This window comes from Onychomys torridus, chromosome 1 (genome assembly GCF_903995425.1).
Source record: "Onychomys torridus chromosome 1, mOncTor1.1, whole genome shotgun sequence".
In the NCBI taxonomy this organism is placed as follows: domain Eukaryota; kingdom Metazoa; phylum Chordata; class Mammalia; order Rodentia; family Cricetidae; genus Onychomys; species Onychomys torridus.
The window spans coordinates 15,587,651-15,602,301 of NC_050443.1; the positions used below are offsets into that span (position 1 = coordinate 15,587,651).

The following is a 14,651-nucleotide window of genomic DNA, read 5'->3' on the forward strand; positions in this document are numbered from 1 at the left end:
CCAATGCCTGGGCCAGCTCCGCTACACCCTGAACCCGCTCCTCATAGGCTGCCGTGTCTGCTTCGATGGCTTCATGCTTCTTCATGGCGGCCTCCACTGCTGGCAGTTCATAGCCGAAGTTGTCCTGGGAAGTTGCAGGCCACAGACACCTACCATGCTGCCTCAGCAGGCCACTTGCTACTTTGACCCCAAATGACCCTAGAAACTCCATCATCTCAAGAGACCAAACCTACAGCTTCTTTATCCCAGAGACCAGCTCATCTTCCCAGTTATCTTGAACATCATCAGTCCACCTTTCCCTGTTCACCTAGAGACCAACCCCACCATCCCTGGTTACCCTGGAAATCAGTCCCACTGTTACCCTGGAAGCTAGCCTCACCCTATTCAGTTACCTTAGAAACCAGTCTCATCTTCCTTTGTTACCTTGGTGACCAGTCCTGCCCACCTCCAATTATCCTAGAAATCAGTCCTACTTTCTGCTGCCTTGGAAACCAAACCCATCATAGTTTCTCTAGACAACAGAACACCAATTCTAGTTGCCCTGGAGATCAGTCCACTTCCTACCCTGTTACCTGGAGACTAGCCCCATCCTCCCTGGTTACTCTAGAAACCACCCCACCTTCCCCAGTTACTCTGCAGGCCAGTCTTGTCCTCCTCTGTGGTATAGACATACCTGTCCTCAACATACCTGACCCCTCACCTGGTCCTCACTTGCATCTCCTCCATACCTGTGTCAAACCTGTGAACTTGTTACCAAGAAAACAGCCTCATCTTTGCATCGTTCTGGAGACTGGGGACCAAATTTGCCCCATCCTGTTACTTGGGGGATCAATTATAGCCTCCTGAGTTACCGTGGACACCAGATACCATCTCCATCTTCACCCACTCTAGCTAAACATTTCCCTTCTGTGTTAAGGGGGCTCTATTTCCCCCTCTCTCAAGATCAACTTCACTTTCTTGTCTCCTCAAAACTCAGACCCATGCCCCTCACTGATCTCTTAGGACTCCCTTCCAAGCCTCTTTTATTGCGTAGAAGGCTAAACCAACCGCCCCTGTTGCTCAGTCTCTGTTTTGAGTCCCAGGGCAACCCCCTACCCCCCCTCCAGCCTCCACCCCTAGCCAAGCCCAAGCTCATACCTGGGAGACCAGACGCTGGTTCTCATTCAGCCAGCTCTCCCTCATGGCCACCTTGTGGTCAAATCTTTGAGCCAAGAGTTCCAACTTCTCCTGTCGGATGAGCTCGGCTCTGAGGGCTGCCTCCCGCTCATGCTCAGCTTTCTCCAGGTCACCCCATGCCTGGAGGAAGACAAGAGGAGGTGCTTAGTGTCCAACAACTATCTCATGTTAAAAGATCCTGGCTGTCCTGTCTAAGGCCACTCACGGTATATACGGCACCTTCAAGCAAATTAGAAGGAAAACAAAAAAAAAAAAAAACAAACCTGCTGCCTCCTGGTGATACAAGATTGGCAGAATAAACATTCAGTCCATGATTCTATAATGGGAACCTTTGCAATTCCATAATGCCATCTTGTCTCTTCCTTATGTCTGCAACCTCACTGTGGAGGTCTGAATGAAAATGGCCACCATAAACTCATAGGGAGTGGCACTATTAGGAGGTGTGCCTTGATGGAGTAGGTGTGGTCTTGTAGGAGGAAGTGTTACTAAGGGCAGGCTTTGAGATTTCAGATGCTCAAGCCAGGCCCAGTGGCTCACTCTCTTACTGCTGTCTGCCGATCCTGATGGAGAACTCTCAGCTCCTTCTCCAGCACCATGTCTGCCTACACGCCACCATGCTTCCTGCCATGATGATCATGGACTGAACCTCTGAACTGTAAGTCACCCAATTAAACATTTTCTTTTATTAGAGTTGCCGTGGTCATGGTGCCACTTCACAGCAATAGAAACCCAAATTAGGGCACTCACCTTGTCGATATCCCAGATGCCACAGCCTTCCCGAGGCACAAAGAGGCGCCGGTTGTGGGCCCGCAGTTTGCTCTGGATACTGAAGAGCAGCACTTCCAGGTTCCCCTTCTCCTGAAACCTGAGGAGGCATGAGTTCAGGGTCCACACCAATCTCACATATCCATCATCTCACACGCCCATCACCACCCCTCCGCTCCTCAGCTCAGTCTCACTTGACGGGCTTCTCCAGCGTACAATAGGCAGTGAAAGCCTGCAGCTGCTGCTGCACCCCACTCAGGGAGTTGGCAAACTTCTGGTTGCTGATGAGGCCCACGGTGCGCTGAATCCAGGCCAGCAGCTCCGCCGCCAGCTCCTCATAGCGCTCTATGATCTTGTCTACCTCCAACACCTGGTCCAGGACCTGACCCAGCAAAAAAGGGAGAGTCAGCTTGTTTCCAAGGACGAGGTACAGGGTCTGGTTCTGGTGTAAAGCGAGGGTGGGTTGTCCTAATGGCTCTGGGTACCAGTATCTCCAAGACCCAGTAGGGGTTCCTAAAATCTCTGCCCTCCCCCATTCCTTGGCTCCCTCCTACCTTCCCAATCCGCTTTCCCTCCACAGCCAGAGCCTTCATCTTGGAGAAGTAGTGGTAGAAAGAGACCACATAGGTGATGATGGACTTCTCATCTGGAGCCTCCATGTTCACATCTGGCGGGAGAGGGGATTCAAAGAACACGGTGGAGTTTCTGACTATCTGTGTGGTCTTAGGCAAAACAACCTCTCTAGTCCCCAAGTGTTGGTGTTTTCTTTTTGTCTTTTAATTTTTTTTTTTAACTAAAAAGATTATTTTATCATTTTTTTGTAATGGGTGTTCTGCCTATGTGTGACTGCACCATGTGTGTGCAGTGTTATTGCAGGCCAGAAGAGGGTGCCAGATCATCTGGAGCTGCAGTTACAGATGGTTGTGAGCTACCACATGGGTGCTGAGAACTGAACCCCAGATCCTTCCCAAAATCAGTCAGGCTCTTAGTCATTGAACCATCTGTTTATTCCTGGTTTTCTTTTTCTTTTCCTTTCTTTTTTCTTTCTTTCTTTGTTTCTTTTTTCTTATAATAATTTGGGGAGGCAGGTTTTTTTTTTTGTTTTGTTTTGTTTTGTTTTGTTTTTTCAAGACAGGGTTTCTCTGTGTAGCTCTGGATTTCCTGGAACTCACTCTGTAGTCTAGACTGGCCTGGAACTCAGAGATCCACCTGCCTCTGCCTCCCAAGTGCTGAGTTAAGGGTCTATAGCACCACAGACTGGCTATTTTTTCTTAACATTTTTAAACTTTATTTTTATTTATATGTCTGAGTGTACTGCCTAAATGTATGTCTGTGTATCATATGTGCTATACAGTGCCCACAAATGCCAGAAGAGAGCACTGGATGCCCTATGACTAAAGTTACAGCTGTGAACCACTATTTGGGAGCAGGGCATAAAACCTGGGTCCTTTGGAAGAGCGACCTATCAGTTTCCTTTTCTTTTTCTTCTTTTTTTTTTTTTTTGGTAATTTTTAAATTTTAATTTATTTTATGTACATTGGTGTTTTGTCTGCATGTATGTCTGTGTGAGGGTTTCTGATCCCAAGGAACTGAAGTTACAGACAGTTGTGAGCGGCCATGCTGGGAATTGAACCCCGGTCCTTAGGAAGAGAAGTCAGTAAGTCAGTGCTCTTAACAGCTGAGCCATCTCTACAGCCTCTTTCTTTCTTTCTTTCTTTCTTTCTTTCTTTCTTTCTTTCTTTCTTTCTTCCTTCCTTCCTTCCTTCCTTCCTTCCTTCCTTCCTCCCTCCCTCCCTCCCTCCCTCCCTCCCTCCCTTCCTTCCTTTCTTTCTTTTTTGACAAGTCTTACTGTGTGGTCCAGCAGGCTTGGAACTTGCTTTGCAGACCAGAGTAGTTTTGAACTCACAGAGATCCCCCTGCTTCTGCCTCCCAAACTCCACCTCCTCCAGTTTTTTGTTTTGTTTTTGTTTTTTAATCTGCCCAGTGGAGATCTTCTATTCATGGGATTAAAAGTGTCTGACACATAACCATAGATAAATTATCTATAATTGTTTCTTTTTAATCACATTAAATTGATTAGTTAATTATGCGCCATGAGGGACTGGTCATCTCCCTCTACCATGGGTATTATGCTGTCAGGCTCAGTGGCAGCACCTTTACCAGGTGAGCTGTCTCACTGGCCCCGTAACTATTCCTGAACACCACCCTACCAACGCCTACCACCTCAGTCCTCATGTATATACTTTCTTTCTACCTCGACACCATTCTCCCTTCTGTATGTGTAACTTTTTTTTTTTTTTTGGTTTTTTGAGACAGGGTTTCTCTGTGTGGCTTTGCACCTTTCCTAGATCTCGCTCTGTAGCCCAGGCTGGCCTCGAACTCACAGAGATCCACCTGCCTCTGCCTCCCGAGTGCTGGGATTAAAGGCGTGCGCCACCACTGCCCAGCATATGTGTAACTTCTACTCACAGCTCAACTTAAATTTGCTCACACAAGCTTTCATCCTGCCTGGATCCAAATTCCTTACTTCATTTTCTGTCATCATTCTCTCTCATAACATTGTGTGTGTGTGTGTGTGTGTGTGTGTCTATGTCTATGTGTGTGTGTGTCTATGTGTGTGTGTGTGTGTCTATGTGTGTTTGTATCTGTCTATGTGTGTGTGTGTCTATGTGTGTGTGTGTGTCTATGTGTGTGTGTGTGTCTATGTGTGTGTGTCTATGTGTGTGTGTGTCTATGTGTGTGTGTGTCTGTCTATGTGTGTGTGTATCTGTCTATGTGTGTGTGTGTGTGTCTATGTGTGTATGTCTGTGTATTTGTATGTGTCTCTATGTGTGTGTCTGTGTCTTTATATGTGTGTCTGTGTGTCTGTATGTTTGTGTGTCTACCTGTGTGTCTCTGTGTATGTGCCTGTGTTTCTGTGAGTCTGTCTCTGTGTGGGTCTGTGTGTCTCTGCCTATGTCTCTATCTGTGTCTCTGTCTCTATGTGTCTGTGTCTGTGTGTGTGTCTACTTGTGTGTGTCTGTCTGTGTGTGTGTGTCTGTATCTCTTTGTGTGTGTGTGTGTGTGTGTCTACCTGTGTGTGTATCTGTGTCTGTGTGTATCTCTTTTTGTGTGTGTGTATCTACCTGTGTGTGCATCTGTGTGTGTGTGTGTGTGTGTGTGTGTGTGTGTGTGTGTGTTCCAACTCGCGGACCTGCACGTGCTAGGCAAGTGATCAATAACCATCTTCATAACAGTTTCTCATTTCCTCCTTGGAAGGCATCAGGACTTGGGATTAAGATGTGATCACACTCTGTGCAGATATCTAGGCCTGCTTTTTCTCCACAGTCCCTGCCATGCCTAGCCCTCAGATGCCACTCCAGCAACACTAACCAAGTGTATGATGTTCCAGGTTTGACACTAAAGACTCAGGCTTCAAAGGTAGCACATGTTTGACTCTCAGCTTAACATCTTACTTGCTGTGTGTTCTCAGGAAATGGCCCTAACTTCTCTGAGCCTCAGTTTCTCCCACTGTTACAGTGAGGACAATCTCAATCCCTGCCTCCCAGGAAGGGTTGACAGGCTGGGATGTGACTCCATGGTAGAAGACTTGCCTGGCTTGTACAAGTCCTGAGGTTTAATCCCCAGTACTGCAAAAATAAACAAATAAACAATTCCTCAATAAGATTAGCATGTGGGTGAAAGAAAAGAACGTGAGCATGAAGGAGAACAATTGTGATAACCACCCAGACATGTTGTCTGTGTGCTGTTATCTCAGAGGCTGGAGGATGATGGTGCCAGGGAGCACTGAGGATTGCCACCGAGGGTGAGGGAGGAATGGGGCTGGGACAGACAGGGAGTGAATCAGGATAGAAATGAGCTCGGATAGGGAGGGGAGAGGAGTAAAGGTAAAAGCAAGGCCTGGGAGGGCAGGCCCTGTTTGTCATCCCAGACACTTGGAAGGCTGAGGCAAGAGAATGGCGAGCTCAAGGACTCTGTGGGGAAAAAAAAAAAAAAAGGAAATAGAAAACTGGAATATAGCTCAGTGGAGAGCCCCTGCCTAGAATCCCCCAGTGAGGGCTGGGGTGTGGCTCAGTGGTAGAGCCCCTGCCTAGAATCCCCCAGTGAGGGGCTGGGGTGTGGCTCAGTGGTAGAGCCCCTGCCTAGAATCCCCCAGTGAGGGGCTGGGGTGTGGCTCAGTAGTAGACCCCCTACCCTAGGATCCACGTGTGAGGGGTTTAGACATAGTACCGGGTACTATGTTCAATGTCTAGTACCAAAACAACAAACAAGGAATGAAGTTAGAGGTGATATTGTGGTTGGGAGTGGAAACTTCGCTGAGGACTGGAGAGGGTGTTGGATTTAAAGCTAAGGCTGGAGAGAAAAATGGGGGTTGGGGATGGAATCAGGGGTGAGAAGAGGAGGAGTTCCATTGGGATGAGAGGCTGGTGAGGACAGAGAGGGAAGGATATGGGCTGGGAAGGGGGAGGGATGGAGATGAGGAAGGCTTGGAGAGTGAGGTGGGATTTGGAATGACCATGGGCTCTGCTGTGGTGCTGGGTGAGATGCAGTGATTTTCACAGTGGAGTGGGAAGGGATCCAGAGACAGGACCAGATGGGGCTCACCTTCGGGGTCCAGCAGACGTGCTAGCCCCAGGTGCTGTTCGGCTGTGCGGAATGCTCTCTGCAGGTTGTAGTTGGCGTTGGACTTGGTGAGTTTGCTGAAGTCCACAAGATCAGGCCTGGGCAGGGGCACAGAGCAGTCGGGCAGCAGGCAGGCTCCAGAGCCAGTGGGCAAGCAGGTAAAAAGACATCTTTACCTGAGCCCCACCCAGGTGAGGGGCACAACCCGGCCAAAAAGGAAAAGTATGTGTGCTACAGGACCAGGCAAGCACATGCCTGGGGCATGCATTGTTTGTTAGAGCATGTGTGAACGTGTATTCATGTGTATTTATCACTGGGCCAGGCTGTGTGCACAGACAAGTGGCTCTGTCCATGGAAGCTTGGAGCAATGAGCCCACAGGATGCTTTCCTGTGTAAGTCTGTGGGATCATCTGGCAATATGAATCTGTCCACCCCTGTGTGTGTTGCATGGGAGCATGAGTACACATGGCGCCCCCATGTCTACTTGGATATATTTGTACACAGCATTACATAGTAGTCAGGGCACATGTACTCATGATGCCCATGTGTACTCAGGTGCACTCAGATACAATATTACATCATGGTCAGTCTACATGTCTACGTGATACACACATGTCTACTGAGGTGTATTTACCTTACTTTTTGAACTACACTTATCAGTTCTTCTCCCACCACACGGGTTCTGAAAATCAAACTTAGGCCTTTAGGCTTGCTGTCAAGGGACCTTCTGGTGTACTTATTTATTTATCTGTTTATTTATTTATTTGGATTTTTGAAATAGGGTTTCTCTTTGTAGCCCTGGTTGTCCTGGAATTTGCTATGTAGACCAAGCTGGCTTGGGTATGTATACTTATGTATATGATATATATTCACGTATCATTATATAGCTGTCAGGGCATGTATACGGGCAGACTGCATACATATCTAATCGGATGTACTATATATAGCATGCTGTCGTGGCTAGAAGAGTGAGGTCAGGAACCAGCCCTGGGTTCAGGCCCAGCTCAGTCACACCTTGGCTGTCACTGCCCGAGTGCCCATTTCTCTGTAGACTTTCTCAATTGTGAACAGGGATAATAATAGCAAAGTCCTGCTGGGGGTGTCGAATATTAAAAGTACTCAGAGCAACGGAATGTTGCTTGGGACACAGAAGACATTTTGTAAATGTCACCTGCTGGTAAACATGATCCAGTTACAGTTTGTGAGTTTCCTTGTGGAGAAGGTGTCCAGATCTCCCCATGTATGTGCGAATATGGCAGCTGAGTGAACATACACGTGCCCGGAAAAACTGGGCACTGGTTTTGGCCACACCTGAACAAATTACTTCAAGACACTAGGCTGGAAGTTCCCCCAATCTGTCATTTGGAAAGTTATGGTGTTGAATGTCATTTTTCTGGACCCTCAAATCTCAGCCTGTTTAGCACTAGGCACCAGGATACAAGTGCCTGAGTGTGCAGGCATCCAGGAAGCAGGGCTCTGGAGGATGTAGAGGCACTGAGTGGACATACTCCAGAGTGGACAGTCCACCAGGAATGAGTCCCCCATCCTGGCTGTGCATGTTTACAGGCCTCCGTAGGCAAAGGCTCTACTACTGAGCCACACTTCCAGCCCCTCACTCATAAATACTAGGCAGTCTAAGTATCTGCTCATGAGCTGACTAGTTTTTTGTCAACTTAACATGAGCTAGAGTCATCGACCTCAGCCGAGAAAATACAACCATCAGACTGACCTTATTTTCTTGATTAATGATTGATGTGGGAGGGCCCAGCCCGCTGTGGGCAGTGCCATCCCTGAGCAGGTGGTCCTCAATCTAAGAAAAGAAACTGAGCAGGCCATGAGGAACAAGCCAGTAACCAGCATTCTGCCTCATTTCCTGATACCAAGCTCCTGCCCTTGTGTTCCTGCCCTGACTTCTCACAGATGGAGTGTGACCTGGGAGTTGTAAGATGAAATAAACCCTTTTCTTTTTAAACTGGTTTTAGCCAGTGTCTCATCACAGCAATAGAAACAAAGACAGCTGGGACTGAGTTCTCCACTTTGGGTGTATATTTGCACAGGCTATTTTGTATGGATGCTCCGCTGTGCCAAGTGCACATGTGTCTGGGTTTGTGGCCTGGACAATGGTCTGTGTGGGTATGTGTACCTCTGTGAAAACCTGAAAGGCACATTGACAAAGGGAAATAAGTGTATATGAAGGGATGAAAGTGAAGAGATGGCTTTTCTGTGTCATCCATATGTGTGTATGTATGTGTGTGTACAGGTGTGTGGCCTCAAGGATGTGGGGGTAGAGAGCAGGGCAGGGTGGTACCTGTGACGGTGAATGAGGGCATTGAAGGCCAGGCCATCTCTCCAGCTGGTGGTGAAATTCTGGATGTTTACCTCAGGGTAACTGGGAGTAGGAAAGGAGGAGACAGGGGCAAAGATGAATCAAGAGGGGAGAAAGGAGCAAGGAAGAGAAAGGTGGACATTCAATGGGCATAGAAAGACCAAGGGATGGGTGGGTGGGTGGGTGGATGGATAGATGGGTTGGTGGATGGATGGATGGATGGATGGATGGATGGATGGATGGATGGATGAGTGGGTGGATGGATGGTTGGGTGGATGGATGGATGAGTGGGTGGATGGATGGATGGGTGAGTGGATAGGTGGATGGATGGATAGATGGACAGATAGGATAAATAGTATATATGGAAGAGGAAAGTCAGGGACATGAAGAAAGAAAGCAAATGAGAAAAAATGGGAGGTGATGGGGAAAGAGACAGGGAGAATGAGACAGAGACAGCGGCAGGGAGAAAATGGAGGGGAGAGACAGGAAAGCAGGAGAATGGAAGGAAAGAAGGAGGAAGCAGAGGATGGGTGAGAGATACAAGGAAGAGCAGACTGAGGTAAAGATAGACAGGAGAAACAGATGGCTTCACAAGACACAGTCCAAGAAGGAGAAGGTGCACAAAGCCCACCTTCCTCCCATCTGTTCCTACCTCTCCCCCACCCCTGCTCTCCATGGGGCATTGGAGTATGTGCCATGACCCTCACAGACCACAAAGCTGGAGGGTCTGAGGAGATCACACTACAGCCTGCAGGCACCCCACCATCTCAGTCATGCAGAAGGGCCTTGAATCTCACTGCCCAGGCTGCAGTGCCCTAGATGGAAGGGGTGACGGCTGACAGGGGCAAGGTGGCCTGAGCTTGGACATAGGTTGGGGTGCACATAGGTGCCTGTTAAATATCCTGAGTGGCAAGACTGGGGGAGGTGGGAGAAGAGAGACAGGAGCAGCCATGGACAGCTACCTCTGTCAGCATTAATGTTTGGGGGGAGTGGGTTTTCTTTTTTGGAAGTCCTGGAGTCAAATCGGGTCTTGGGCTCTAACACAAGCAGTCTCTGAACTAAGCTAGACCCCCAACTCCTTGGCCACTTCCTAAGGACTCTGCTAGCTTTGCTTTTGACCTTAGTTTTTCAAATTCTTGGGAAGTTTTGTTCTCCAAGGTCAGAGATGTGTTTAATTTACCAGTTTGGGACAAAATGTTGACAACAGACATGCGTTCCTCCTTAAGATGATGTCCGGGAAGGAACCCCATGGCTGTGAGGAGGGGGTGCTCACCCAGCTGTCTTCATCTGGCACCACAAAAGCAGAGCGTCCTTGGCTGAGCGGGTCTCTCTGTTGTCTTCTGTCTCGATTTTGATGACTTGGATCTGTGAGTAGACAAACATGATTTCAGCCCTACCCTCTGGCTATTGAAGGTTGGTGGCGCCAGGGGAAGCTGGCAGGGTTCAGAGCTGTGAGGAAGGAAGGTTCTGTAGTGGACTGGTGCATCCATAAGCTGGGGAGGAAAAGGTCAGTTAGGTCTTATTTTCCTGAAGCCTCCAAATAGCTTCTTTGATTCAAGCCACTGACCTCTCCTGACTAGGCCAGTGTGGTGGACTTCATGTTAATCTCCCTGCACAGTCAGCTCCCTGTGTGGTATGAGGAGGGGCATTGGGAACTCCCAGGTCATATCACATGCCTTCCATACGCTAAGCAAGCACTCTACCACTGAGTCACACCCCTAAACTCTCATTGGTGGACTCTAGGCAAGATCTCTCCCACTAAGCAATGCCCCCAGCCCCTCACTGGGGGATTCTAGGCAGGGGCTCTACCACTGAGCCACACCCCAGCCCCTCACTGGGGGATTCTAGGCAGGGGCTCTACCACTGAGCCACACCCCAGCCCCTCACTGGGAGATTCTAGACAGGGGCTCTACCACTGAGCCACACCCCAGCCCCTCACTGGGGGATTCTAGGCAGGGGCTCCACCACTGAGCCACACCCCAGTCCCTCATTGGGGGATTCTAGGCAGGGGCTCTACCACTGAGCCACACCCCAGCCCCTCACTGGGGGGTTCTAGGCAGGGGCTCTACCACTGAGCCATGTTCCCAGACCGTTACTAGCAGATTCTAGGCAAGCCCTTTTCCATTCTCAGTTTTGAGACAGTGTCTATCCAAGTTGCCTAGGTTAGCCCTGAACTCATTTTGTAGCATATGCAGACCTTGAATTTATGATCCTCCTGCCTCAGCCTCCTGAGTAGCTGGGATTAAAGGCTTGTGCCACAGGGTTGCAGTACTATGCCTCAGTTTCACTTAGGGTAAAAGCAAAATTCTTCCAACCTTCCTTTCATGAAGTCTCTGACTCTGCTCTCATCAGCTCACTCTGACACAGACATCGATGACCTTTTTGCCAAATTAGCTATAAATTTTGCCTCATAGCCTTTGTGCTGTCTGTTCCTTATGCTTGGAACATCCTCCTCCCAAATCCTGAATAGACTCCACTCCTCCTCAGGTGTTGATACAAACATCTCCTTCTGTAATCTTAGCACTTGGAAGGCTGAGGCAGAATGATCACAAGTTTCAGGCCAATCTGGGTTACAGAATGAGACCTTGTCTCAAAAAACAAAAAATCAAGTAAAAACTATTCTCTTATCATGTATATGTGTGTGCATCTGTGTTTGTGTATATACATGCATGTGAGTGCAATGCCTGGAGAGACCAGAAGAGGGCAGAAGATCCCCTAGAGCTGAAGTTACAGGTGGCTGTGAGCTGGGAACTATATGTGGTATGTGCTGGGATCAAAAGTGTGCACTGCCTCACCCAACTATATTTTTTTAACAGAGCAAACAGAGTTATCATGGAAAAGTGAGGGGGATTTTTTTTAAAAAACTGAGAATGGAAGGGACTCCAAGGGAGAAATAACTAAACAAAATTTTGTGTATGTCTGTGTGTGTTTAAGTGTGACTGTGTGGTAGGTCTTTGTCATGAGTTTTCCTCTGTCAGGTTCCAATTTCTTTTTCCAGACATGGTCTGTCACTGAACCTGGAATCCATCAATTTGGATAAACTATGTGATTAGGAAGTTCCAGGGATCCTCCTGTCTTCACTCCCTGTAGGATACACTGAGGAAGTGTGTGTAACACTGAGGATGTGTGTGGATACAACCTGAGTGTAGGATACACTGAGTGTATGGATACACTGAGGAGTGTGTGGATACACTGAGGAGTGTGTGGATACACTGAGGAGTGTGTGGATACACTGAGTGTATGGATACACTGAGGAGTGTGTGGATACACTGAGTGTATGGATACACTGAGGAGTGTATGGATACACTGAGGAGTGTGTGGATACACTGGAGGAGTGTGTGGATACACTGAGGAGTGTGTGGATACACTGAGTGTATGGATACACTGAGGAGTGTGTGGATACACTGAGGAGTGTGTGGATACACCCTGAGGAGTGTGTGGATACACTGAGTGTATGGATACACTCAGTGTATGGATACACTTAGGAGTGTGTGGATACACTGAGGAGTGTGTGGATACACTGAGTGTATGGATACACTGAGTGTATGGATACACTGAGGAGTGTGTGGATACACTGAGTGTATGGATACACTGAGGAGTGTGTGGGTACACTGAGGAGTGTATGGATACAATGAGTGTATGGATACACTGAATGTGTGGATACACTGAGTGTGTGGGTACACTGAAGAGTGTATGGATACACTGAGTGTTTCGATACACTGAGTGTGTGGATACACTGAGTGTGTGGATACACTGAGGAGTGTATGAATACACTGAGGAGTGTATGGATACACTGAGGACTTTATGGATACACTGAGTGTATGGATACACTGAGGAGTGTGTGGATACACTGAGTGTATGGATACACTGAGTGTATGGATACACTGAGTGTGTGGATACACTGAGGAGTGTGTGGATACACTGAGTGTATGGATACACTGAGGAGTGTGTGGATACACTGAGGAGTGTTTGGATACACTGAGTGTATGGATACACTGAGGAGTGTGTGGATACACTGAGTGTATGGATACACTGAGGAGTGTGTGGGTACAGTGAGGAGTGTATGGATACAATGAGTGTATGGATACACTGAGTGTGTGGATACACTGAGTGTATGGATACACTGAGGAGTGTGTGGATACACTGAGGGTGTGGATACACTGAGTGTGTGGATACACTGAGTGTGTGGATACACTGAGGAGTGTGTGGATACACTGAGTGTATGGATACACTGGGGAGTGTGTGGATACACTGAGTGTGTGGATACACTGAGTGTGTGGATACACTGAGGAGTGTGTGGATACACTGAGTGTATGGATACACTGAGGAGTGTGTGGATACACTGAGGAGTGTGTGGATACACTGAGGAGTGTGTGGATACACTGAGGAGTGTATGGATACACTGAGGAGTGTATGGATACACTGAGGAGTGTGTGGATACACTGATTGTATGGATACACTGAGGCTTGTGTGGATACACTGAGTGTATGGATACACTGAGGAGTGTGTGGGCACCCTGAGGAGTGTATGGATACAATGAGTGTATGGATACACTGAGTGTGTGGATAAACTGAGTGTATGGATACACTGAGGAGTGTGTGGATACACTGAGGAGTGTGTGGATACACTGAGTGTATGGATACACTGAGTGTATGGATACACGGAGGAGTGTGTGGATACACTGAGTGTATGTATATACTGAGGAGTGTGTGGATACACTGAGTGTATGGATACACTGAGGAGTGTGTGGATACACTGAGTATATGGATACACTGAGGAGTGTGTGGGTACACGAGGAGTGTATGGATACAATGAGTGTATGGATACACTGAATGTGTGGATACACTGAGTGTGTGGGTACACTGAAGAGTGTATGGATACACTGAGTGTTTCGATACACTGAGTGTGTGGATACACTGAGTGTGTGGATACACTGAGGAGTGTATGGATACACTGAGGAGTGTATGGATACACTGAGGACTTTATGGACACACTGAGTGTATGGATACACTGAGGAGTGTGTGGATACACTGAGTGTATGGATACACTGAGTCTATGGATACACTGAGTGTATGGATACACTGAGGAGTGTGTGGATACACTGAGTGTATGGATACACTGAGTGTATGGATACACTGAGGAGTGTGTGGATACACTGAGTGTATGGATACACTGAGGAGTGTGTGGATACACTGAGGGGTGTGTGGATACACTGAGGAGTGTGTGGATACACTGAGGGGTGTGTGGATACACTGAGGAGTGTGTGGATACACTGAGGAGTGTGTGGATACACTGAGGAGGGTATGGATACAGTGAGGAGTGTGTGGATACACTGAGTGTATGGATACACTGAGGAGTGTGTGGAGATACACGAGGAGGTGTGGATACCTGAGTGTGTGGATACACTGTATAGACATCAATAGGGAGTGTGTGGATACACTGAGTGTGTGGATACACTGAGGAGTGTGTGGATACACTGATTGTATAGATACACTGAGGAGTGTGTGGATACACTGAGAGTGTATGGATACACTGAGTGTATGGATACACTGAGGAGTGTATGGATACAATGAGTGTGTGGATACACTGAGGAGTGTGTGGATACACTGAGTGTATGGATACACTGAGGAGTGTGTGGATACACTGAGTGTATGGATACACTGAGGAGTGTGTGGTACACTGAGGAGTTGTGTGGATACACTGAGGAGTGTATGGATACCTGAAAGGGTGTGGTGGTACATGAGTGTGTGGGTACACTGAA

At 47.9% G+C, this 14,651-nt stretch overlaps 1 protein-coding gene across 1 annotated transcript in view; it reads right to left on the reverse strand.

Annotated features, from left to right (window-relative positions):
• Positions 1-14,651, reverse strand: part of Sptbn4 (spectrin beta, non-erythrocytic 4) — an 83,796-nt gene that overhangs the window by 51,213 nt on the left and 17,932 nt on the right. The window contains 8 exon segments of the mRNA XM_036197817.1: positions 1-124; positions 1,138-1,296; positions 1,924-2,041; positions 2,136-2,323; positions 2,496-2,608; positions 6,547-6,662; positions 8,873-8,953; positions 10,164-10,255. The exon segment at positions 1-124 is cut by the window's left edge and continues 179 nt beyond it. Coding sequence (XP_036053710.1) covers positions 1-124; positions 1,138-1,296; positions 1,924-2,041; positions 2,136-2,323; positions 2,496-2,608; positions 6,547-6,662; positions 8,873-8,953; positions 10,164-10,255 — 991 coding nt within the window.